Below are 25,189 nucleotides of genomic sequence, written 5' to 3' on the forward strand. Positions count from 1 at the left end.
CTAAATAATGTATCATTTCCCCCCCCCCCCCCACCCCCCGTACAGTTTCTTACGTGTGGCCCATTCTAAAAATGTGGAAAATTTCTCAAATGTAGCACAAGAAATAGCACAACCCATTGGTAGACATTTATCAAAGAAAAACTGCCCTTCAAGTTTAAAACCTAATAAATCAAACTCACCTGGCCACACTGGCAATAATCTGAATGCAGACTTAATATCAGCCTTTGCTAACAATGACCCTTGACCTGACCTTTGTATCATAAAAACTGCTTCATCAAATTTTGTATACGATACCGAACATACATGGGGATCAATGAAATCATTAACGGAATGATTTTCTGGATATGATAAATGATGTATCATTCTAAATTGACCTGGGATTTTCTTAGGAACCAAACCTAAAGGAGATATACGTAATGTAGCAATAGGTCTTGGTTTAAAGGGGCCAGCCACTCTACCTATCTCAATCTCTGTTTTAACCTTTTCTCTAGCTAATGCAATATTGCCATTCAATGATTTTAAATTTGGAGCATCTACGGGGATTCGGGGGCCTGTGTATTGCAAATGAAAACCATACATGAAACCGTCTAGTAATTCATTCGCAATAGCCTCATCAGGATATCCTTTCAACTCAGCATCAAGCACTGTGGTGTTTACTGAGGTAAATCCCAAACTAAATTTTTCTTTTTCCCCAAGCACTTTGGGCATCGCTGGTTTTATCACCCTGGTTACGAAAGGAATCACCTTCAAACAGTTTAGTTTGGAGTGATTGCCACGGCAAACTGAGCATATGTGTTGATACCTACACATTTTAAATTTACAAGCACCCTTATTAAAACCATAACATACTCCCTTTGCCCCTGGTGCTCTGCCGGTACCACTACTACCCGAGGGGTTAGCTGCACCAGCTCTAGGTACAGACAGCAATCGCAGCCAAAGACCGGGGTTTAGTTTTGACCAAGATTGCTGGGCAATGGCTTGGCGCAATCTAAACTGTTAATCATATTCCCTCCATCCATATCCCGGACTTCTGGCTGACGTATCTCTGATGACGGACATATATTGGGTCAATTCAGTCGCCTTGGCAGGAAATTTTTGTATATAGATGTGCATAAAAATTATGAATGCATCAGTCCATTTGTCAACAGTGGATATTTTGTCCTTGAAAACACGTGGTCGTGTTTCAAGGACCCCATTTTCATTGAGAACTAAGGACCCTCCCCCATAAAAATCTTGCAATTCAATGGTTCCTTTCAACAAAAGCCCCAAATTTATATACTGATTCGCCCAAATCTTCTGTTTTAATTGACCCGGCACATGGGCCGCTATGTCATCTTCGGCTGAAAACAAGATCTCGGGGTTGCCCACCGATTCTGCGCCTAACTGCATGAAGCCCACCGGACCACCCCCCGGTATAGCATTTGGGTCCGTCCCCGCATCCCGGTTAACCGGCGTAAGATTATCGGAATTGTTGACAGAAACACTATCAGGAAGCGCCAAAGCGTAATTCCAAATGTTACCTGTTGCTTCCCTATTCACATCTGTTGGTCCGTTCACCTGAGGAACAGACACCGTCTGTGACTGTGTATCTTTACTCGCTGCACTTACGGCCATGCCACTCGCACGCGCACCTCTCGAACGCGAACTTCGAGTCGAAGTCGCTGTCCTCCTTCCCAATCCTTGCCTCGGAACCTGAGGGCGAGACGCCGTCCCTCTCAACCTCTTGGTTGGCGACATTGTAATTGAAATCAATTTAAATTTGTTTCCAGTTTTGAGAGTGGCCGTTTGCGCCCAAATTTGTATCAGGAGGAATAACTCTAATTTAGTAACCCTATTAAGCCAGTGAAGGTCTCACACCACAGTTGGAAAATATTACAATAAATCTGTTTAATATTAATGTATTAAACCTTCATATTATTAAATAAAAATGCCCGATCAAAAATTGCGTATTATATAATTTATAAATGTATATATTATTAGATAAAAATTCCCTCAAAAATTGCGCATTATATAATTTTATAAATGTATATATTATTAAATAAAAATTACCGATCAAAAATTGCGTATTATATCATTTATAAATGTATATATTATTAAATAAAAATTAGAATAATTTTAATTATTAAATAATTTTAGGTTGCGCTTCAAAATATTTTATATAAAGTCCCGCCCCTTATTAGATTAATTATTAAAAATTGGCCCTATTTTGTATTTCTGTCCCAGGACAGGTCACTGACTGTCCAAAGACCGGTCCTGGGATGGACATGCTTGAAACCCCAGTGGAACAGGGGCATGTAAAAAATACTCTTAAGTCTTAAGGTGGGGGCGGGATGTAACCCAGTGGTACAGCGCTCGCTCGCTGTGCGGTCGGTCTGGGATCGATCCCCGTCGGTGGGCCCATTGGGCTATTTATCGTTCCAGCTAGTGCACCACGACTGGTATATAAAAGGCCGTGGTATGTACTACCCTGTCTGTGGGATGGTGCATATAAAAGATCCCTTGCTGCTAATCTAAAAAAGTAGCCCATGAAGTGGCGACAGCGGGTTTGCTCTCTCATTATATGTGTGGTTCTTAACCATATGTTTGACGCCATATAACTGTAAATAAAATGTGTTGAGTGCGTCGTTAAATAAAACATTTCTTTCTTTCTATATCAGGTGGGACATAATACTTCGACGTCATTCATTTGATAATTTTGACATTTAGTCTCAGAAAGGAAACCTGCTACATGTTTCCATTCTTTTATATGCACCATCCTATAGACAGGATAGCACATGCCATGGCCTTTAATATGCCAATCGTTGTGCACTGGCTGGAGCGAGGAAAAGCCCAATAGGCCCACCGACGATGATCGATCCAAGACCGACCGGGCATTAAGCGAGCGCTATACCACTGAGATGCGTCCAGCCCTAAACACCAAAGTAAAGTAAAGTTTGTTTTATTTAACGACGCCACTAGAGCACATTAATTTTTTTTTATCTTATCATCGGCTATTGGACGTAAAACATATGGTTTTCTGACAGTTTTTTAGAGGAAACCCGTTGTCGCCACATAGGCTACTCTTTTACGACAGATAGCAAGGGATCTTTTATTTGCACTTCCCACAGGCAGGATAGCACAAACCATGGCCTTTGTTGAACCAGTTATGGATCACTGGTCGGTGCAAGTGGTTTACACCTACCCATTGAGCCTTGCGGAGCACTCACTCGGGGTTTGGAGTCGGTATCTGGATTAAAAATCCTATGCCTCGACTAGGATCCGAACCCAGTACCTACCAGCCTGTAGACCGATGGCCTAACCACGACGCCACAGAGGCCGGTGAAAACACCAAAGAGTCGGAAATTAAAATGTGCTAAGGTGTCATTAAATATCTTTCTTTCGTTCCTTTCTTTCAGTAACCGAGGTCCTCAAGTTGTCCATCAGAATCCCTATCGTACGCGTTACTTCACATCTGGAATCGTGATCATTGGAACAGAGCGCCATCTGCTTGTCAAGACTTAGTTTTCGAACATCACCGGTGTTTAAAAGAGAAAGAAGAAGAAGGAGGAAATGTTTTACTTAACCACGCACTCAACACATTTCATTTACGGTTATATGGTGTCAGACATATGGTTAAGGCTCACAGATATTGAGGGAGGAAACCCGCTGTCGCCACTTCATGGACTACTCTTTTCGATTAGCAGCAAAGGAATCTTTTATATCCACGATCCCATAGACAGGACAGCACATACCACGGCCTTTGATGCATCCGTCTTGGTGCACTGGCTGGAGCGAGAAATAGCCCCGTGTGCCCACTGACAGGGATCGATCCCAGACCGACCGTGCATCGGAGCGAGCGCTTTATCACTGGGCTACGTCCCGCCCCCTTTAAAAAAGGAAGGTAATGTTTTATTTAACGACGCACTCAACACATTTTATTTACGGTTATATGGCGTCAAGTTCAAGTTCTTTATTGCCTTAAGATTTACATCTTATCAGCATAAATAATAACATAAATATAAATACATCTATATACAATATGTACAAACAATGGTGGATAATAATAATTAATATAATTAATCATTCAATTACTTAATTAATCAATAAGATAATTATGGCAATACCGTCGCAGAGAGCCTGGTAAATCGTTTCAAGTTTTTGCTTTTTTCGTTTTGCCTTTTTGTGTATTTTCAGTTTGTTTTTGTGCCTCTTTGTCATCCCCGAGCCAGTGCTATCCTTTTCCACCCAGGATGTCCGCAGTGGATCAGAGCAACAACAACAACGCACCTGCTCAGGCTGAGCCTGAAAGTGAGTACAACCACCCGTTATACTTACACGCCCCTGGGTTCACCCCACCCCTTACTGGGGAGGAGATCTGTAGGGCTCTGGGCTCCGTCGTAAGACACCTGATAGCGGCCGTACCCAAGGGGAGGAACACTTGGGAAATTCACCTGGACTCCCAAGAATTGAGAGACAAGCTAGAGCTGACCGGTCTCGCAGTCAGAGGACGCGAGTTTGAGATCCTGCCCCGTTTCCCTGGGGGCACGTGGGTTAGACTGAGGGGTCTGCCTCTCACCGTAGAGAACAGCTACATAAACGAGCTGCTGAAGAAATACGGCACTATTGTCGTAGGAGCAAGTTACTCTACGTGGCGTAACACCCACGTAAAGACGGGGGAAAGGACCCTAAAAATTGATATTTTAAGGGACATACCCACCAGACTACAAACGTGTGACCACGAATGGTTTACTGTCAAATACAGAAACCAACCAGAGCTGTGTTTCAGCTGTGGCAAGCCTGGCCACCATCGATGGGATTGCCCCAATAGACAATTTGAGTTTAAGGGTATCGATCAGGACGGGCAGGAGGGACAGGCCCAAGAGGACAGCACCCCCCTCCCACTCGCCCCAAACCAGGAGGAGAACTTGGTGATCGACACGTCAGAAACACCAGCGACGGCCCCATCAGAGGAGGAAGAAGAAGGAGAAAGAGAAAGTGAAGGAGAGGAAAGCAGGAGAGAAAGAAAGAGGAAAGAAAAGAAAGAAAAGAAGGAGAAAAAGAGGGATTTGTCATCCTCTGCGGAGGACGTGACACCGGAGAAAGCGTGCCACACGCTCCCTCCCCCAGCCCCTTCCAGGAGCAAGGGCCAGAAGTCCGCGAAGACCTAGGTCTAGCGGTCTCCACCCCACCCCCTCTTTCCTTACCGACTCGGGACTGCCCACGGACTGCGATTCACGAACCCCCCCCCCCCCCTAAACCTAGCTTACGTTGACGACATGGACATGCCCCCGGACCACCCCTTTTGTGTCTTCGCAATGCGACCAGAGATAATAATAAGTGCATTCAGTTTGTGTGTTTTCAGTGTTTTCAGTGTTCCTTCTTGTGTTTCTGTGATGTTTCGTGTTCTGTGTTGTCTGTGTGTGTGTTTTTTCATCGTTGGAGTCATACTGTGTTCCACTGTGCAGTCGTGTGTAAATGTGTTGTTTCTATGTGTGACCAACCCAAACGTGCGCGAACCTATGTTGTGTGTTTTATATATTGTGTGTTTTCATGTGTTTTTTGTGTTACATCACGGACACGACCCCGGCCACCACCCCACCCTGCGGCCTGTAAGGCCAGGGCGAACGTTGGACTTGGTGTCCCCCGGGGTCCCCGAGACAGGACCCGTTGCGAAATGTATTGTGTATATGTATGTCCATGTTCTTTTATTGTTATATTTGTTTCATGTGTTGTCAAACTCTTGTCATAACCATTACTATTATTATTACCACTACTATCATTATATGCTTAAAAGTTGGCAGTTATCAGCACCCACTTGAAAATTGGCACACTAAACGTGAACGGCTTTGTGAATAATGACACAAAGCGAGCCCTTATTCTAGATTTATTAAATACCGAAAAAGTTGACATAATCTGTTTACAGGAAACTCATTTCAATGATAAAGATAATATCAAAAACCTATTAAAAGAATTTAAGGGGAAATTTTATATCAATTCATGTAATGTCGGCCGAAAATGGGGGGTAGCTATTTTATTCAGAAAAGGTTTAGAAATAAAAGTAATTAATTCCCTTAAAGACGCGGAAGGGCGAGTTCTAAGTTTACTTTGCCAATTTAAAAGCCAGGTTTTTAACGTAGTTAATCTGTATTGTCCAGTGAACCCATGCCAAAGGGCTGAGTTCATTGCAAGCTGTGTAAATTACTTCTTCACAATGAATGACCAACGAACCGTGACTAACCGCATTCTGTGCGGCGACTTCAACTGTGTGGACAGCGTAACGCTTGACCGGACAGGCTCTAAGAAGCAGGAGCTTAGGGGCACTATAGGGGTTAAAGAATTAAATAACATTATAAACGAACATGCACTACACAGACGCATACAGATACTTATACCCAAACAGAACCTCTTACACATACCACAGTAAAGCTTATAAAACATACTCTCTTCTTGTTTATGAAGTCGACCGACTAAATCTTTTTTCCAAATCTCAGCTCCGGCAGTTTCATTGCTGGGCCTGCCTGAACCTTCGTGGATAGGGGCACGTAATATAGTTACTACCCATAATCTCAGGGCAGTTTATTGCTGGCCTGAAAGAAGCTGGTGTAACTCAGTGCGTACATACTGATCACAAGCTTGTTTGGGCTGACTTTACCTTCGACAAAAACAACAACGGACCAGGACTATGGGCCTTTAACAATAGCATTCTGAAAGACAAAAACTACGCTAATTTAATAAATGATTTTTGGCAGACGTGGAAAACAAAAAAAGGGGATTATGAGGATCTGTTGTTATGGTGGGATTTGGGTAAAGTAAAAATAAAAACTCTGACCAAGGACTATTGTAAACGAAAACGCAGGACTGAAAGGACGTACATATATAACTTAAAACAAGACGAAATTTTCTTAACACAACTAGACGAGTTAGGACACTTGGATGATTACTCTGAATTATTAAATGTACAAAATAAAATTAAAAACTACGAACAAATACAATTACAGGGTGCTAGAATTAGGGCCAAGGTCGACGAAATAGAACAAGGTGAAAGATGCACGGCGTACTTTGTAAACCTTGAAAAACAAAAAGCCAATAACAAATCCATGGACTCCTTAATAACTGAAGACGGTAATTTAATTAACACACAACAAGAAATTTTAGAAGAAACTACTAAATTTTACAAAACTTTATACACTTCAGAAAAGACAGACGTCTCGGCACAAAACTATTTATTAAACAAAATGACAAAGACGTTAAACGATGAAGACAGAGATGCATGCGAAGGGGAAATAACTCTTAACGAAGTCTCATCAGCCATTAAATCTTTTGCCAATGATAAATCGCCTGGATGTGATGGATTGTCTGCAGAATTCTACCAGAATTTTTTCGGCCTTATTGGTAGTGACCTGGTAGAAGTAATTAATGATGCCTTTAGCAAAGAAAAATTAACCTTCACCATGAGGCGCGGTGTAATTGTTCTAATTTGGAAAGGCAATGAAAAACAACTTCTAAAAAATTGGCGCCCGATTTCGTTACTAAATTGCGACTACAAAATTATCACAAAAGTTCTGGCCAGTAGAATTCGAGATTTCTTACCAAAAATTATTCACCCAAATCAAAAATGTTCAGTAAAAGGCAGATCAATACATGACGGTGCGTCATTGATAAGGGACTTAATAGAATACGTTAATCGTGAAAATTTACCGGGGTTAATTCTTTCTCTAGATCAAACTAAAGCTTATGATAGAGTAGAGTGGGATTTTTTATTTAAAGTACTCAAAAAATTTAACTTTGGTCCAAATTTCATTAAAATGATTAAGACTTGTTACACAGATATTTCATCTGCGGTAAAAGTCAATGGACATATTTCAAACTATTTTAACTTATCTCGGGGTATTAGACAGGGATGCCCGATCAGCACAGTTTTATATATTTTAGTAGCAGAAACTTTAGCGGAAGCTGTTCGGGAAGATACAAAAATTAATGGAATAAATCTACCTGATGGCTTCGTTAGCAAGTGGGTGGGATACTCAGACGACGGCAACGCGACCTTATCAGACCTAGACTCAGTTAAACGATTGTTTAAAGTTTTAAATATATACGAACGTGCTTCTGGAGCCAAAGTCAACCTTCAGAAAACCACTGGTTTCCTAATGGGGAGACTTAGGTACGAGACAGATACGCCTATTGATATAAGATGGACAAACGAAAAAATCAAAATTTTAGGGTTTTATTTTGGTAACGTAGATGTTTCAGCCGAAATTTGGAACCAAAAATTCAAAAAATCAAAACTATTTTAAACATGTGGAGTAATCGTAAATTAACCTTACATGGCAAAGTAGTAGCAGTAAATTCGCTTGCCACCAGCGGCATTTGGTACTTATCTAACGTTTTGGAATTACCGGAAAAATACGCTAAACAAATCGATAAAATTATTTTTGATTTTATTTGGAGTTACAAAAAACATTTTATATCAAAAGAGCAACTTCAACTACCTAAGGAGTTAGGCGGGTTGGGTGTCGTAAATATTCGGCTAAAAATCAAAGCACAAAGAATTAAATTTGTAAGTAGATTTTTAAGCCTAGAGGGCGATGGCCACTGGAAATCTTTAGCGGATCACTTTTTAGGCCAATACAAAAACTTAAATATTGAAAGACATGTTCTAAAATGTAAAATTATAAATAAAAAGCTAATTTCATCTCAATGCCGAATATCTACAGGGAAATACTATTAACATGGAAGGACCTTGACATTACTAGAGACACTAACAGCTACCAACAGATAATTTATGAACCGATACACGAAAACCCCTTTATATCCAACAAAACATATACAAGTATACGTAGAGAAAGACTAAATTTAGTCAAAGACATTTGGGACGTGGGGACGAACGACTTTTTGGACTTCGCTGGTTGCTCAACTAGCGCGGTATTTTATCGCCAATTAAAAGACCTACAGGACAACTTTTCGCGGACATTATTATGGACGCTACAAAATGAAGACCCCTTTGATGGTGACTTAGACGCCATCTTTCGTATCAACGTAGGTGACACGAAAAAAAGACGTGACAGACGCGAAAACTAAAGACATATACGCAGTCTTGTTATTAAGAACTTACAAAGATGCATCATTTAAAACCAGGTGGAATATAGCCTTTAATGAAACCATAAACTGGCAAAACATTTGGAAAACATTAAATTCAGGTTTCATTGAAAATCCCGACTATGATTTAATTTATAAAATGATTAGAAACGTAATTGCAGTCAGAAAACATCTATATGACTGGAAGATTGCGACCACTCCGGAGTGCCTTGTGTGCAACAGAGTGGACTCAGTCTTCCATGCCTTTTTTCACTGCAACAAAACAAAAACTATTCATAAAGCAAATTGAACCGATCTTTAAAAAACTTTTTGGTAACAATTTCCGTCTGAATCCGTATGCCATGATTTTCGGCATAAAAACATAAGCCTGGAGATTATGCATCGCAATTGGGAATTTTTCTCTGGAGTAAAGCGATAAGGGTAATATGGACAACCAGAAAATTACTAGAGGGAGATAAGCCATGTAATGAAATGGCTCTTTTCAAACATTTAATATATTCAAGGGTCGAAGTAGAATATTTCGCCGCCTTAGAGTGGCCAAACAGAAAAGAAAAATTCCTAAATCACTGGTGCTTCAAGGGGGTCATCGCATCGTGCAATGACGCCCTTGACATTACATATAAACTATGATAAAGATTGGTAAATTGCACAAACTGTAGAACAAAATAGACCTGGACCCCCCGGCTTGTAGCTTTGGAGGCCAGGTCCGTCAACCAGGTTAAGATATTATAAATACACACCACCTAAGTCACACACACTAATAATATAAAGAAAACAAAAACACAAACATGCACTAACTAAAATGTATATTATTTTGAAACAAGCACTTACACTCATATGTAGATTTTTATTGGCCACATTCAAGGAGAACCTGGTTTATTGTAAATAAGGAGGCTTTATGAAATAAATGGGGCACCCGGCATGTTCGGGACCTGCCTGAAATATAAAAAATAAAAAATAAAAAAAATAAAAATAAAAATAAATAAATATTGTGGACATTGCAATATAAAATGAAACTCATCTTCTATCTCATTACTGTTGCAAAGTGCACATACTCTTTCCTCTCTGTTAATGTTCCTGTATCTACCAGATTCGATATTTAATTTATGTGCACATAATCTCATTTTTGCTATTTCTTTTAAATATTTTCCTTCTAATGGCTTAGTAAGGTAAATTTGTAATTTAAACTCGTTTATCAAATTTCGATACAGAATGCCCTTAGGCGTGGTAATTAATTTACTAAAACAATGTTTAAAACTATCGCATAATCTTTCCTTAATTACATTAAAATAATGGTCCTCAACATAGGTTAGATTCCATATATAGTTAAGATCCAACATATTAAGTTCCCTTCTAACATTCGTTAACCAATTATCTTCATTCTCATACATTTCATCATAGCGTCAGACATATGGTTAAGGACCACACAGATATTGAGGGACGAAACCAGCTGTCGCCACTTCATGGGCTACCATTTTCGATTTGCAGCAAGAGATCATTTTATATCCAGTATCCCACAGACAGGATAGCACATACCACGGCCTTTGGTGTAGCAGGCGTGGTGCGCTGGCTGGAGCGAGAAATAGCCCAATGGGCCCGCTGGGCTACGTCTCGCCCACACAGATGTTTAAAGCTTAAAACCAAAGATGACGTTTATACTGTTGTTAGAATGTAAGTTGTGGGGTTTTTTTTACTGTTGTTGTTGTTGTTGTTGTTGTTATTTTAATGTTGTTGTAGTTTTGTGTTTAGTTTGTTTTTGTTTTGTTTTTATTGGGGGGAGGGTTTGGGGTTGGATGGTAGTTTTGTTGTTGGGGGGGTTGGGGGGGAGTGGGGAGGCGGTTTGTTGTTGTTGATGTTTTTTTATTGTTGTGGTAACTGGTCTGTTGATTGTTTGGGTTTGTTTTTGTATGGTTGAGATTTTTTGTGGGTTTTTGTTGTTGTTGTTGTTGTTGATGATGGGGTTTTTTGGTTGTTGTTGTTGTTGTTGTTTATCGGTGTTGTGTGTTTTTTAGATGGGTGTATTTTCTATGGATTTGTTTTTAATTTTTAATTTTTAATTTTTATTAATATTATTATTAATAATGTAAACAAAAAACGTAATAGTTCTGGAATTAGCTGTTCGTTTCGGCTGTCAAAATCATCAAATATAGACATTTGCCAATGCAATTTCTATAAACATTGTAGTTTGTAAACATACAATAAAAATACGAAAGCGAACAGTTCGTAAACATGTACGTGATCTAGGATACTGTCACATCCGCGCCCATTGGCACTTTTGCCGCAAGCTTAAAAACATTTTCCAGTAAGTAACGTCATCACAAGCTAGTAAGCTATTAACAGTCAATCTTCGTCTGTGTATAGCCTATACGTAGCTCGAGTCACTTCCAGCCCTACCCCCCACCAACGCTACACAAAGAAACCCCACGCCCCTATACATATCAGTATCAATAAGGGCTGGGGGGGGGGGGGGGGTGATTCGAGCTAGTCTATACGTTGCTCAATGTCTAGGGGCCCCATTTTCGAAGCTTTTTGTTTTCTTAAACGCAGGTGCTTTTAATACAGTCATGTAGTCACACGCTGCGTACATTCGGCCCATAAGTTCAGTATTTAAGGGGCAACTCCCGAGTTTACTGTCCAAACCACCACAGCCTCCACGGAGGCAAGGTTCCAGCAACGAGCTACCTTTCGATTAACCGAGTCAAACCAACCAAAATTTCGGTGAACCGTTCTAAATTATGCGTCAAATTTACCTTCAAGAAACTGCGCAACAATTCTTATTAATGGTTTTGAAACAAGAAATGGCAATATGTTTTACGACTTATGTGAGTTAATTTTGCCGTTTCATAGAATCAACTATAACTGAAAACAGCCAGGCCGGCCAAGGCGTCCTTCTTGTAAACTACTCCTGTCGCGCAGACGCAGATCCAATTTTAGGATCCTGGGGTGTACGCCCCACCCCCTGTCCCCGAACTCCAAGATAACATGGAAATCATCAATATAATGCTTCACTGTGTACTTTGGAATATCATAGGTGCCCTTTATAGAAGTTTAATGCCAGGCGCGTATGCAGCGGGGATTTGGAGGGGGTCGACCCCCCACCACAACCATCATCTGCTCCAACAAATTTTTCTCTGTTTTTTCAATGTATTATCTGAAGGAGCATGACCCGAACTCACTAAAAATTTCTCTCGCCACAGATTATACCCGTAACCTCTGCACAATTTGCTGCACACGCACTTGTACCCCCTGCAGCCGATCCTGCCACATGGAGGGAAACTAATGCATCATTTAACCTCAAACCTCAAACCTCTAGGTCATTTGGTAAGGAGATAATTTTGGCAGATTTCCATGGTATCTTTCTAAAACAGGTTCGTGTGTATTCACATTCTGTACAACAACCAGTAGGCAACATTAAATATTCCAAATAGTATTGGGAAGACAACTCGGGAAATTTTGTCAAACATTCTTGCCCTCTGCATTTTTATCCGATCGCGTAGATAAACGAACGTTCTGCCCTTGTTCCAGTTTACCTGAAAGACAAAAAACCAAGACAGAATGAAAATTAATACGGTTTTCGATATTTTGTCATTTTTCTGCAAGTATTTAAAAAGAAATTTTTCCAAATAAAACTAAAATATTTTTTTAATTTTAAAACGAAGAAACAAAGATAGGCCTATTTATTTAACCAGAACATATTGGCTTGGACTGTGGTGGTACTATGTCAGATAAAAATGAATGTATTAGGGACCTGGGCCTCGTATCACAAAGCGATCTCAGCGCTAAGATCACCTTAAGTGCAAAAGGTAATTATGCACTTAAGGTGATCACAGTGTGAACATAGCTTCGGGGTACAGGACCTTGAACCAGTTGTATTAGTGGGGTTCGATAGCATGCATGCTTCCCCGAGAATATTTTAAATTTTAGGTGTTAAAATAAAACATTTCCAGCCTTTTGAGCACCGTAGTAGGGAAAGGTGGGAGGGGGGTATGGTCCCCGCAGATTCTCGTGTTTCGCTGTTCCCGCATCCCCCATTTGAAACCTCCCTCCCGGTCTGCTTCCCTTGTACAAATAACCTTCATTTCTACCAACCAGGTGCCTGCGTCGCAGGATTGAACCACCTCGGTGGATCCATTTAGCTGATTGAGGTTTTTTCTCGTTCCAAACAGTGCACCGCAACTGGACAAAAAAAGTAAAGTTTGTTTTATTTAACGACGCCACTAGAGCACATTGATTTTTTATCTTATCGGTTATTGGACGTCAAACATATGGTCATTCTGACACTGGTTGTTTTGAGTTTTTAGAGGAAACCCGTTGTCGCCACATAGGCTACTCTTTTACAACAGGCAGCAAGGGATCTTTTATTTGCGCTTCCCACAGGCAGGATAGCACAAACCATGGCCTTTGTTGAACCAGTTATGGATCACTGGTCGGTGCATGTGGTTTACATCTACCTCACTCAGGGTTTGGAGTCAGTATCGGGATTAAAAATCCCATGCCTCGACTGGGATCCGAACCTAGTACCTAGTCTGTAGACCGATGGCCTAACCACGACCACACCGATGCCGGTCGCAACTGGACAAAGAATGTAGCGGGTTTCCTCTGATGACTACGAGTCATAATTATCAAATGTTTGACATCCAATAGCCGATGATTAATTAATCAATGTGCTCTAGTGGTGTCGTTGAACAAAACAAACTTTAATTTTAACCAATAGTCGATGATTAATTAATAAATGTGCTCTAGTGGTGACGTTAAACTAAACAAAAAAAACACTTTAACTTTCTACCAACCTCCTCAGAACCCAGACAGTAGTGGTCGCTACTTTTGACTCCGCGGTCTTTATTCTGTTTGATGTCCATCACCGACTCACGTCTGCGTTTCTCCACTCTCGTCTGCACGTTCACGTAGGCGAACTCCAAAAGCGCGGCAAACACGAAGATGAGGCAGGCGGCCATCCAGACGTCGATGGCCTTGATGTAGGACACGCGAGGCAGCATGCTGTGAACTCCCGTGCTATGCGTCGTCATGGTGAGCACCGTGAGCAGGCCGAGCGAGACGCGGGCGGGAATGGCGTCGATATCGATCCAGAAGGACACCCACGACAGCATCACGATGAGGATGCTGGGAACGTAGACCTGCGCCACGTAGTAGCCGAAAAGGCGGGTCAGCTTGAACTCGGCGGATATGCACGAGAAGTTTACTGAAATGTATAAGTTGAGAATAAAAGTGGGTTTTGTGTGTGTGTGTGTGTGTGTGGGGGGGGGGGGGTATTATTAAAAAAAATGGAGGGTGGGGGGTGGGGGGATAACCTTGGGGGTTAACGGCAGCAGAAGAGCACATTGATTTATATATTAATCATCGGTAACCTTGAAATCGCGAGATTTGGCGAACGGGTATTATTTTAACTTGATGCACCAAATGAAGGCTTTGATTTAGTTTTCATTAAGAGTGAGTGAGTGAAGACTTTCCCATGCTCCTATACCACTAAGGCTTCGAGCATGTCCACCCCGGGTTCGGTCTCTGGAGGCCAGGGGCCCAATCCGGGACAGAAATTACTTAGGACAATTTTGAAATTAAACCAATGGGGAATACGGATATTATATAATTAGTTTTTATTTGCGCAATTCCAAAAATAATAATTAATATAAAATATATAATCCATTTAATTTAAAACTTTGTCGCAAATTTAGAACGAGCATTTCAAAAATACAAATAGTACAGAAACTCTTTATTTTAGCCCTATTATTATTTAGTAGGAGGTTGATTAAAGGAGGTTAAGCAGCCGCCACAGGGTCCCATTTCCCTCTATCTCAATAAAGTTAAAAACACGTATAAAATAAATTAAAACAAATTAAAAGAGCACGCTTGTAAACCTATCAATTTTAAAACATAAACACCCAATAAAAATTAAAAGCAGTTCATACAATATATTTGGTCGGCGAGGAGGGGGCTGTTACTGCCAGATAGCAACCCCATCATCAACCCGAAGTAAAAAAAAAAAAAACTACAAAAAAATTCATTCAAACACCCACACCACAATATAAATTAATTTAAAAATTAAAATACAATATACTATTTATATACAATATAATTAAAATAATTTTAAAACCGGTACATTACATTAAAATTAAAAATCCAGCAAGCCAGGCGCGGCATTGCAGACGGAAGGGGCGAACGACCGGACAGTAGGGGCGCAGGTAACATCCTTCCAACCCCAGAAGGGGTGAGGAGCAAACAATAATGAGTGCTATTACCCAGCCCACCAACAGTGATTATTTATTGTGGGTCCCATAAAAGGAACGGGCCTGCCACATTTGCACCAATCTAACAATGCCTAGGCTATGGCAGGAACCGCCCCCAGGAGAACCCTATATTATTATATATTTATTTTAGATTGATATACAAAAGCGACCAACAACCTGTCTATTATATTTTTATATTATTTAGGTGGATTTAATAAATTATAAGCATTAAACTCTAATTTAATTTTAATAAAATAATTAACCAGTTTCAGTCTAATTTTGTCATGTTTAGTACATTTTATCAAAAAATTATTAACATCTTCGATTGTATGACATACTAAACAGTTGGGTGACTTAACTTTTTTAATTTTAAATTTAACATCATTTAAAGCCGAAGAGACACCCATTCTAAGTCTTGCAATAATTCTAGTTACCTTAACATTAAAAGAAACTGGCCCAGGAGTGGTCGCTTTTGGTTTAATGTAGGCATGCCACACCCTGGCTCTGTGGTTCCATTCGGTTTGCCACAGAGCCACCAGGTGTGGCTCAGCTATGGAATTTATTTCGTTAACATTATGTTCTACTGGAACGCCGACTGCCGGTTCCAGCAAACTCTTTTTAGCGTTGGCATCGGCTGCTTCATTACCAGATATTCCAATATGAGCCGGAACCCACTCCATAACGACTTGGATACCCAGAGCAGCAATATTAAAATATATTTTATAAATTTTATTTATAATTTCCGATCTGATACTATGGGCTCCATTGATTGCTTGCAGGGCACTAAGACTGTCAGAGAAGATGACATATCTACTGGGGCTATTATTAACATGATATCTTTCAATCCATTTCAGGGAATACAGTATGGCCATTAATTCTGATGTATAAACTGAAATGTTATCCGATAGTCTAGCCCTAATGGCTATCGGTTTCCTTAAATATTTAAAATTATTAATAACAAAGGCCATTCCTGTTTTACCAGTGGTTGGGTCTTTCGACCCGTCTGTATAGACCTGAGTCACATCCGGGTAGATTTCTCCAACCACTGCTTGAAATATAATATTTTTAAAATTAGGATTATTAGTTTTAATAATTTCTTCCCTGATATGGTAATGCACTTTTGGGACATTGGTCACCCACGGCAGATCCACCGATGTCTCTATTCTGCTTAGCGGAAGGCCAACAATCCCAAAGTCATTTGCAAACTTATTTAAATATGAAACAATAGATATGTCCCTATCTCTGTTTATATTTACTTTAACAGGTTTAAGGTTGTTAACTGGAGAATCAGGCACAAGGCTACGGATTTTATTAATATATTTCAACCCCTGCCTGATCCTCCTAAGGGCCAATGGCATTACCCCCAGCTCTACCAAGACACTATCATACGGTGTGCAGATAGTTCCCCCAACTATTACCTTGAGAGCCCTACCATACACACTATCCAGTTTTCTCAGCTGAGTCTGGGAAGCACATCCAAAGGCCTGGGCTCCATACTGCAATCTGGACACTATAAATGCCTCAAAGATCATGAGCAGCGTTTTTCTATCAGCACCCCAGGGTGTGCCTGATAATGCCCTAAGTAAATTTATATATATAGTGCAGTTACCAGTCACCTCCGTTATGTGTTCTCCAAAACTAAGATTATGGTCAAAGATTACTCCGAGAAATTTGACCGATTGCACCTGGTTAATAGTAACCTCATTTATTTTAAGTTTTAGATCACAAACGGATTTAAATTGTCTTTTTTTATAAAAAATTATACTTTTAGTTTTAGATTTAGAAATGGTAACACCCCAAGCTCTAGACCATAGTGCTAGATTGTTAACATCCAACTGGAGATCCTCTAAAAGGTGGTCATAGTTTTTTCCTACTCTCCAGAAGGCCGTATCGTCTGCAAACAGACCGATACTAAGTTTAGTATTATTACTTTTATTTCTAGTGATGAGTGCCTCTGCCAAATCATTGATAAATATTGCAAATAAGGTGGGCGCTATCACTGAGCCTTGTGGGATACCATTTTCCAAAGTTAGAATGGGGGAAAAACAACTATTAACATTAACAGCGAATGTTCTATCTTCCAAGAATTTTAAAATAAAAGTGAACATCGCTCCTTTAATCCCCATTTGATAAGCTTTTATTAACAAACCACGTCGCCAGACCATGTCGTACGCCTTTTCTATATCCACAAACACTCCTCCCACCTTGTGTCCATTCCGTAAGGCATCTTTTGCCTCGGTTTGAAGACGAACAAGGTGATCTATGGTGGAGTGATGCTTTCTAAAACCACTTTGGAAAATAGACAACGATTTATTTACCTCCAAAAAGTGGATAAGGCGATTATTTACCATGCACTCCATGGTCTTGCAGACGCTTGATGTTAATGATATGGGCCTGTAATTAGTAGGGAGGGAGAGGTCCTTACCCATTTTTGGAAGTGCAAACACTTCTGCGTGTTTCCACTCCAAAGGAAGGCTTCCCTCCCTCCATATTAAATTAAATAATTCCAGGAAGAGTTTAAGTGTTCTGGTGGGCATATTTTTGAAAAATATATAACTGAAATTATCTGGGCCAGGAGCTGTGGCCTTTCGACCACCATAAGCACTAATCAATTCCTGTAATGTGAAAGGTGCATTATACGGTAGGTCATCCTTCTCTGAGCAGGGTTCTTGGGGGTTAGGGCTGTTTTTTTTCTATTTTAATTTTTCTAGTTTGAAATTCACTAGTATAATTAGCAGTTGCTGAATTATTTTTAAAAGTAGTTCCTAATAAATTTGCCTTGTTCTGACTAGATCTGCAGGACTTATTATTTTTAAGTAACCCTTTATTATTAGTAGCTTTCCCCTTCACCCTTTTGATCTTTGACCATACCTCGCTAACCTTTGAGTTCTTGTTTAGAGAACCACAGAACTGAGTCCATGAGGCCTGTTTAGTTTTAATAATACTGAGTTTTAATTTATACTTAGAATCCTTAAAATGTTTAATATTGTCCTCAGTATTAAATTTTTGTAAAAGCTTTCGAGCTTTATTTCTTACTTTTTTTAATTTAGTTAATTCCTCAGTCCACCATGGGACTGGGTTAAAATTATTTTTCATAGAATAAATGGGTATAGATTCTTTAGCAATATTGATAATTGAAGACACTAACTTTTCATTAAACTTATCAATATTTTTATCTTTTATGCGCTCATGATCCAATTTGGCACAAAGGTGTCCAAATTTAGACCAGTTTGCTCTATTAAAATTCCATTTATTTTTATACTTAACTTTATCAATCCATATATTTGAAATATTATAAGTAATTTTAATGGGTAGATGATCGCTGCCCAGGTCATCAAGAACCTCCCACTCACAACCCACCGCCATGTTACTAGAGACCAATGTAATGTCCAAACAGGACCAAGTATGGTAGGTGTCTGAAAGAAAAGTAGGGCTTCCATCATTTAAGCAGGCCAACTCAAGTTTTTCAATGATAGTGTCTATAGTACGGCCTTGCAAATTGGTAACTTTTGAACCCCATAATTTATTTTTACAATTAAAATCCCCTAAAATAATTAAATTTTTTGTACAGTTACCAATGGGTGCCACAAGATTATTTATAGTTAACTTTTTCCCGGAAGCCAATGGATGAATATAATAATTAAATATATTTATATCCCCTGTTTTAGTATGAATAGAGACTCCTACTGCCTCGATACTTGGATGGGCATTAATGATCTCAATTTGCGAGTGGGACATACCATTCCTGACAAAGGTAGCTACCCCACCCCTAATTGTATTGTCATTCGTAAAAAACAGTCCAGTAAAACCTGTAATTTTATATTCTGTAAATAATTTAGTTCTTTTAATTTTATCTGTAATATTTGTAATCCAGGACTCCTGAATGGCAATAACATCTATATCTTTATTTAATTCCAAAAAAATTTTAAGTTCTGGTCCGTTGGTCCGCAGGCCCTTGGCGTTCCATTGCAGAATTACTAGGCCCCGATGATCAACCTTCCGATTACTATTGTTATTGTTATTATTATTATTAACTATATGATGTAAAGACATGATGAGAAGCGGGGCAGTACTAGTTAGAGAAACTATTTAGAGTTAATCCACATTAGCATTTGTCCTGCTCTCAGTAACAATTAGATCCCTGGCTTTATACCATGAAATACTACGTGTTTCAATTGTATCTGAATTAACTTTAATGGCCAGGTGATCATTCAGAACCCTGCACACATCTCTAGAGGCCTCAATAATATCATCTAAAAAGAATTTGGTGTTCGGGGCTTTTGGAATCTCTCGTGTCAAAAAGATACCTGAAATAACCCTAACCAAATCGAGAGCCGTAATCGGATTATCAGAACTCAACTTATTTGCCCCGGAGGCTGCGCCGGCATAAGAATTGCGATTAGCAGACCGAGTTCCAATGTTTACATTGGAAGACTCAGTCTTACTAGTTGATTTGCACCAGTTGCCAAAGCGGTGGGGTGCGGTGGTATCGCTTGTCGACCCGCGGGCCGCTCGGAGGGAGGACCCCTAGTCGCCATCAGGCGGAGCGCTCTTTTAAAATCTGGGCACTCCTTGTCATGAGTGCAATGGGGTCTCCGGCAGTTCGCACAAGAAACAGAGTTAGTGCACGGACTGTCGGGGGTCCTCCTGGGGTGAGCCCTCCCACACCTGAAGCAAATGGGGTGCTCCCTCGTTGCTCTGCATTTCCTTTGGGTATGTCCCCACTTTTGGCACTTGGCGCATTTTATTGGTTTACCCTGGTATGGATGGAGGGTGTGTACCACCCCTTTCACCCTTATGGTCCCAACCCCCGGGGGGCGGGCGAGCAGGACATCCAAGTAGCCATTATTCCACACAATCAAGTTTGTAGTGGATAGATCTGGGTTGGCTATTCTAACCGACTGGAGAAGAGTTCCCCCTAGAACTCCCCTCAAGTCGGTTTTAACAATCCTCCTAATAGACGAGGTAGGAGGGAGGTTGGCTCTTCCCTGTTGAGTCGACCCTCCTCTGCGAACAGTATGATAGGGGACTGGGTTAACTTGAGTGGCAGGTGGTGGGCGCACTTGGCTCACACACCCTCCCCCTCTAGTAGGCTTAATTTTCTGGTAAAATTGGGAAACTTCACCCGGCACCCCCCGGGGGCCCGGGGCCACAGGTTCCAGCGGGGGAAAAGCATCCACCTCCATAACAGTGGTGTTTAATTTAGTCGGCAGACTTGTATTAGCTTTAGTAGACGCTAATTCCACCCTCCTCTTAGCCCTAACTCGTTTGGCCGCGGGGGGGTGGAGAAACGGATTTTGTTTTTATGTAATCCCCAGCGGTGGGGGTTACAGCAAGATTAGAGTCAGGAGAGTTTGCATACCGACGCTTCCTTTTATTGTAGCTTACCTGAGTAAACTCATCGCCAGGGGGGACCCGGGTCTGGATTTCCGCAAGACGACCCTCCCAAAGCGCGTATCCTACCAACGTAGCGGGAGTCACCGCCGAGCCCGGAGCAACAACAACCGAGGTATTGCCCCCCGCAGCTCCGCCGGAACTCACCGAATGCCGCTTCGGGATTTGTCGCTCGCTGGTATTCACTGGTTTGGCAGCCTGGTGTCTACGTGCAGTTTTGACAGCTCGCCCCGAAAAGGAATCGAAACTGTCTCCACCGCTAAGAGCGCGGACGCAATCGTAGCCCTGGGCAATCGGCGTTTCAGCTATCTCAACTCCCATCTCAACACCTTTTCGACTGTCAACAATGACAGTGGCCTTGAGATGGATGGACCCAGCCAAGGCCAAGCTCTGGCTAGGGCCGGGCCCGAAAGTTTTAATATAGCTGTCACTAGACAGCCTATTAGAAATTTTATTGTTATCACCGTCAGTGGGCTCAGCACTGCACTCCTTGAAAACAACCGGAACCACTTCGCCGCCATCAGGGTGGGGCCTAATGTTGAGGACAGACCCCAGGGCCGCAAAAGGGGCATCACAGCTTGTTCGAATAAAAGTCTGTCCATTAGAAAGCCGAGAAAAGAAAAAGACAGACTTCCTAAACGTTGGAGATTTAGAATTCTTTTGTAGGTCCCTGATAGTATGTTGCAAAAATTCCAACCCATAGGGGGTCGGGTCAAAATCCCCAAACAAAACTCTCCTAAGACCTGAAATTGTTGGAATATCTTTTATTTCATTTATTTGGTTTTTAGCTTTCATTTTTGAACGGTCTACCGGAGTTGGGGAAAAGGCACCACTGAGGGGGGCGAAGTGGTTACTGGTTGGAACGGCATATTGGCTGCCGTTTAAACTATCAAAATAGCTACTCTCACCTTCCTTTTTTGTTGTTTCTGGTTGTCGCGACCGAGCTACTGGAGTCTTCCTCTTCCTCTGTTCTCCCATCTGGAGTCCCGGGGGTGGCGTCGGTGACCTAGGGGAGGGTAGCTCGGCCGAGAGAGTTGGAGAGTCCGAAGTTGGGGCACTTACCTCGCCCTTGTTTACAACAAACACTGAATCAGTTGTTAAATTTTTATTTTTATTGTAAACACTAGTGTCCGGTCGCTCGCCCCCGACCCCCGAGCTGTCAGACACATAGCAGACCTCCGACCGGGCAGGACTGGCTACAAAAAATTCTTCATTTGTCCGGTCGGTGATTCTGCTGACTTCCAGCTCGTTGTCGAAATCCAACTCACGGGTGAGTTCGTTTCCTTCCGACTGCAAAATCCCCTCCCCCCGGGCAGGCACCCCCCTCACATATCTTTCGACAGAGAAGGGGAGGCCACCATCAGGGAGTGGGGTGTTACGTCTGGCACGCTTAGACGGGGTCGACGACATCGGTGTCGTCTTCTTACCTGCCTTTGTATCCCCCAACGGGTCCCACGTCATTCGGTCTACCCTAGCGAGGCGGGACACGTCGGGGAGGCTTGAAATATCTAAATTATCGGAAGACGAAACCGACTGGTTGGCCCTTTCGGTGGCCAACTCGACCGCTATGGTATTTAAACTCCTGTCCATCTCATTCATGATGCTATCTAGCGCTTTGTGAGACATAGTTGAAACAGGAGCAAAAATTATATTTTATAAACACGTGTATAACTCGGCTAATATCTGGCAATAAAGGCCAAGGTCATACACGTGGTAAACAATTTGTAACGCACAACAGACTTACAATTATCTTGCGTACAGCTTCGGGTTGATAATATATAAATGTTTAGAGGTTAGAAAGCACTAAATTATAGTAAATAAACAAAAGTTATCAGAGCTTTACAAAACCACCTCCTCGCTGACCGCCATCTTAACCGGAAGTCTTAATTAAGTAATTATATTTTTCTTAGGCTGAAATGAGGCATCTTGCTATCAACGCTTTTGAAGGACATTTCTAGCTTGTTCAGATGGTTGAACGCTCGCGATCGCTCGCTAGGCTATTTTTTTTTTTATTTTTTTTTTATCCAACCTTAATGAATGTTATGTGATAGAACAAAATGGTACCAGTCAAATGGTAGGTAAGCGCACGCCCTCCTGAACCTGCCATACCTTATTAAGCACCCCTTTGTTACAATCAAAATTGCGCACCCTTTCTCTTTGGCATATTAACTGCTCCATTCAAAATTCCATAGCATCACCCCCACACCAATCCGCCTGTTACCGACTTAGTCGGACTGCTGGTGCTCCCCCCCCCCCCCCCCCCCCACACACACACACACACCATGGACGACAGGCGTGCGCTACAACAGCTTGTTCCGAATGTGCACGCATTTAATATATTACAGTGGGCGGGACGTAGCCCAGTGGTAATGCGCTCGCTTGATGCGCTGTCGATTTATGATCGATCCCCGTTGGTGGCCCCATTGGACTATTTCTTGTTCCAGCCAGTGCTCCCCAACTGGTGTAACAAAGGCCGTGGTATGTACTTTCATGCATAAAGTGGCGACAGCGGGTTTCATATATGGTTAAGGACCACACATATATATATATAAATGTGTGGTCCTTAGCCATATATCTGACGCCGTATAACCATAAATAAAATGTGTTGAGTGCCTCGTTAAATAAAACATTAATTTTCCTTCCTTATTGTATTACAGATTCTATCCGGCTGGTAATGGAACATCGGGACAAGCTTCGAAATGTTTACGGTACAGAATATCAGATTCAAAGGACATTGTATAACGAAATATCATGCGAGACGTTTTATACAGTATTTCAAGCGTGACTACGAATCCATGCTACAAATGTTTAACCTGCGATCATAATATGTAATGCATGTGAAGTTAAATATATATATATAACGCATTCTCGTTCTCGCAATTTTCAATTACTCTCTCTGTTGGAATATGCAGAGTTGGGGGGGGGGGGGGGGGGGGGCAACTGATTCGATACCGACTGACAACATTGGCCACCTGCAGCCATTTTGTGGAAGTAACAGTGGGGTGTTGCTTGTTTTCATACATCTGTTGTCTAAGCTGCATGAACACTAAATAAACTATATAAACTTAAATTGTTTTTGTTAACGACACCACCAGAGCATAATGCCAATGGCTTATTAATCATCGGCTATTGGATGTCAAACATGTTTCCTAATACAGCAAGGGATTTTTATATGCCCTATCCCACAGACAGGAACGCACATACTAGGGCCTTTTACCAGTTTTGGAAAAGAAAGAAATGTTTTATTTAACGACGCACTCAACACATTTTATTTACTGTTATATGGCGTCAGACATATGGTTAAGGACAACACAGATATTGAGAGAGGAAACCCGCTGTCGCCACTTCATGGGCTACTCTTTCCGATTAGCAGCAAGGGATCTTTTATTTGCGCTTCCCACAGGCAGGATAGTACAAACCATGGCCTTTGTTGAACCAGTTATGGATCACTGGTCGGTGCAAGTGGTTTACTCCTACCCATTGAGCCTTGCGGAGCACTCACTCAGGGTTTGGAGTCGGTATCTAGATTAAAAATCCCATGCCTCGACTAGGATCCGAACCCAGTACCTACCAGCCTGTAGACCGATGGCCTAACCACGACGCCACCGAGGCCGATTTGATCAGTTTTGGTGCACTGGATGGAACGAGAGAAAAAAATCAGTTCAATAGATCCAACGAGGTGGTTCGATCCTGTGACGCAAGCACTTGGAGCGAACACTCAACTAACTGAGCTAAATTCCGCCCATATAAAGTATGTAAATGATGCAAGATGAGTGAACACTGCAGCATGAATGATGAAGGAAGATTGAAGGAAATGTTTTATTTAACGACGCACTCAACACCTTTTATTTACGGTTATATGGCGTCAGACATATGGTTAAGGACAACACAGATATTGAGAGAGGAAACCCGCTGTCGCCACTTCATGGACTACTATTTTCGATTAGCAGCAAGGGATCTTTTATATCCATGATCCCATACACAGGACAGCACATACCACGGTCTTTTCGATTAGCAGTAAGGGATATATGCACCACCCCACAGACAGGATAGTACACGGCCTTTTGTGGAGCACTGGCTGGAACGAGAAATAGCCTAATGGGTCCACCGACGGGGATCGATCCTAGACCGACCGCGCATCCAGTCCAGTCTCCCATGAACGATGAATGGACTATTATGTTATTTTTACAAATATGTAAACCTGTCATGTGTAATATAGTGGTTAAACCATCGGACTTCAGACTGGTAGGTACTGGGTTCGCACCCCGGTCAGGTACCGGGTTCGCACCCCGGTCAGGTACCGGCTCCCACACAGAGCGAGTTTAACGACCAAGTTGGTAAGAGTAAGGCAACTACATCGACTTCTCTCTCTCTAACCACTAACAACTAACCACTAATCCTCTATCCTGGACAGTCAGCCCAGATAGCTGATGTGTGTGGCCAGGATAGCGTGCTTGAATCCTAATTGGATATATGTA

At 41.5% G+C, this 25,189-nt stretch overlaps 1 protein-coding gene across 2 annotated transcripts in view; it reads right to left on the reverse strand.

Annotated features, from left to right (window-relative positions):
• Nucleotides 1–12,427: 12,427 nt before the first annotated feature.
• Nucleotides 12,428–25,189, reverse strand: part of LOC121388105 (glycine receptor subunit alpha-2-like) — a 46,550-nt gene continuing 33,788 nt past the window's right edge. Inside the window, exons 1-3 of one of the 2 annotated variants that reach the window (XM_041519324.1) lie at nucleotides 21,620–23,150; nucleotides 13,866–14,275; nucleotides 12,428–12,605 (exon numbers count right to left, since the gene is read on the reverse strand). In XM_041519324.1, the coding sequence (XP_041375258.1) occupies nucleotides 12,456–12,605; nucleotides 13,866–14,275; nucleotides 21,620–22,337 (1,278 nt within the window). In that variant the 5' untranslated portion in view covers nucleotides 22,338–23,150 and the 3' untranslated portion in view covers nucleotides 12,428–12,455. Of the gene's footprint in view, nucleotides 12,606–13,865; nucleotides 14,276–21,619; nucleotides 23,151–25,189 lie in introns of those variants that run through there. The other variant, XM_041519325.1, reaches the window with a different exon arrangement.

The sequence above is a fragment of the Gigantopelta aegis genome, chromosome 14, assembly GCF_016097555.1.
Source record: "Gigantopelta aegis isolate Gae_Host chromosome 14, Gae_host_genome, whole genome shotgun sequence".
NCBI classification, from domain to species: domain Eukaryota; kingdom Metazoa; phylum Mollusca; class Gastropoda; order Neomphalida; family Peltospiridae; genus Gigantopelta; species Gigantopelta aegis.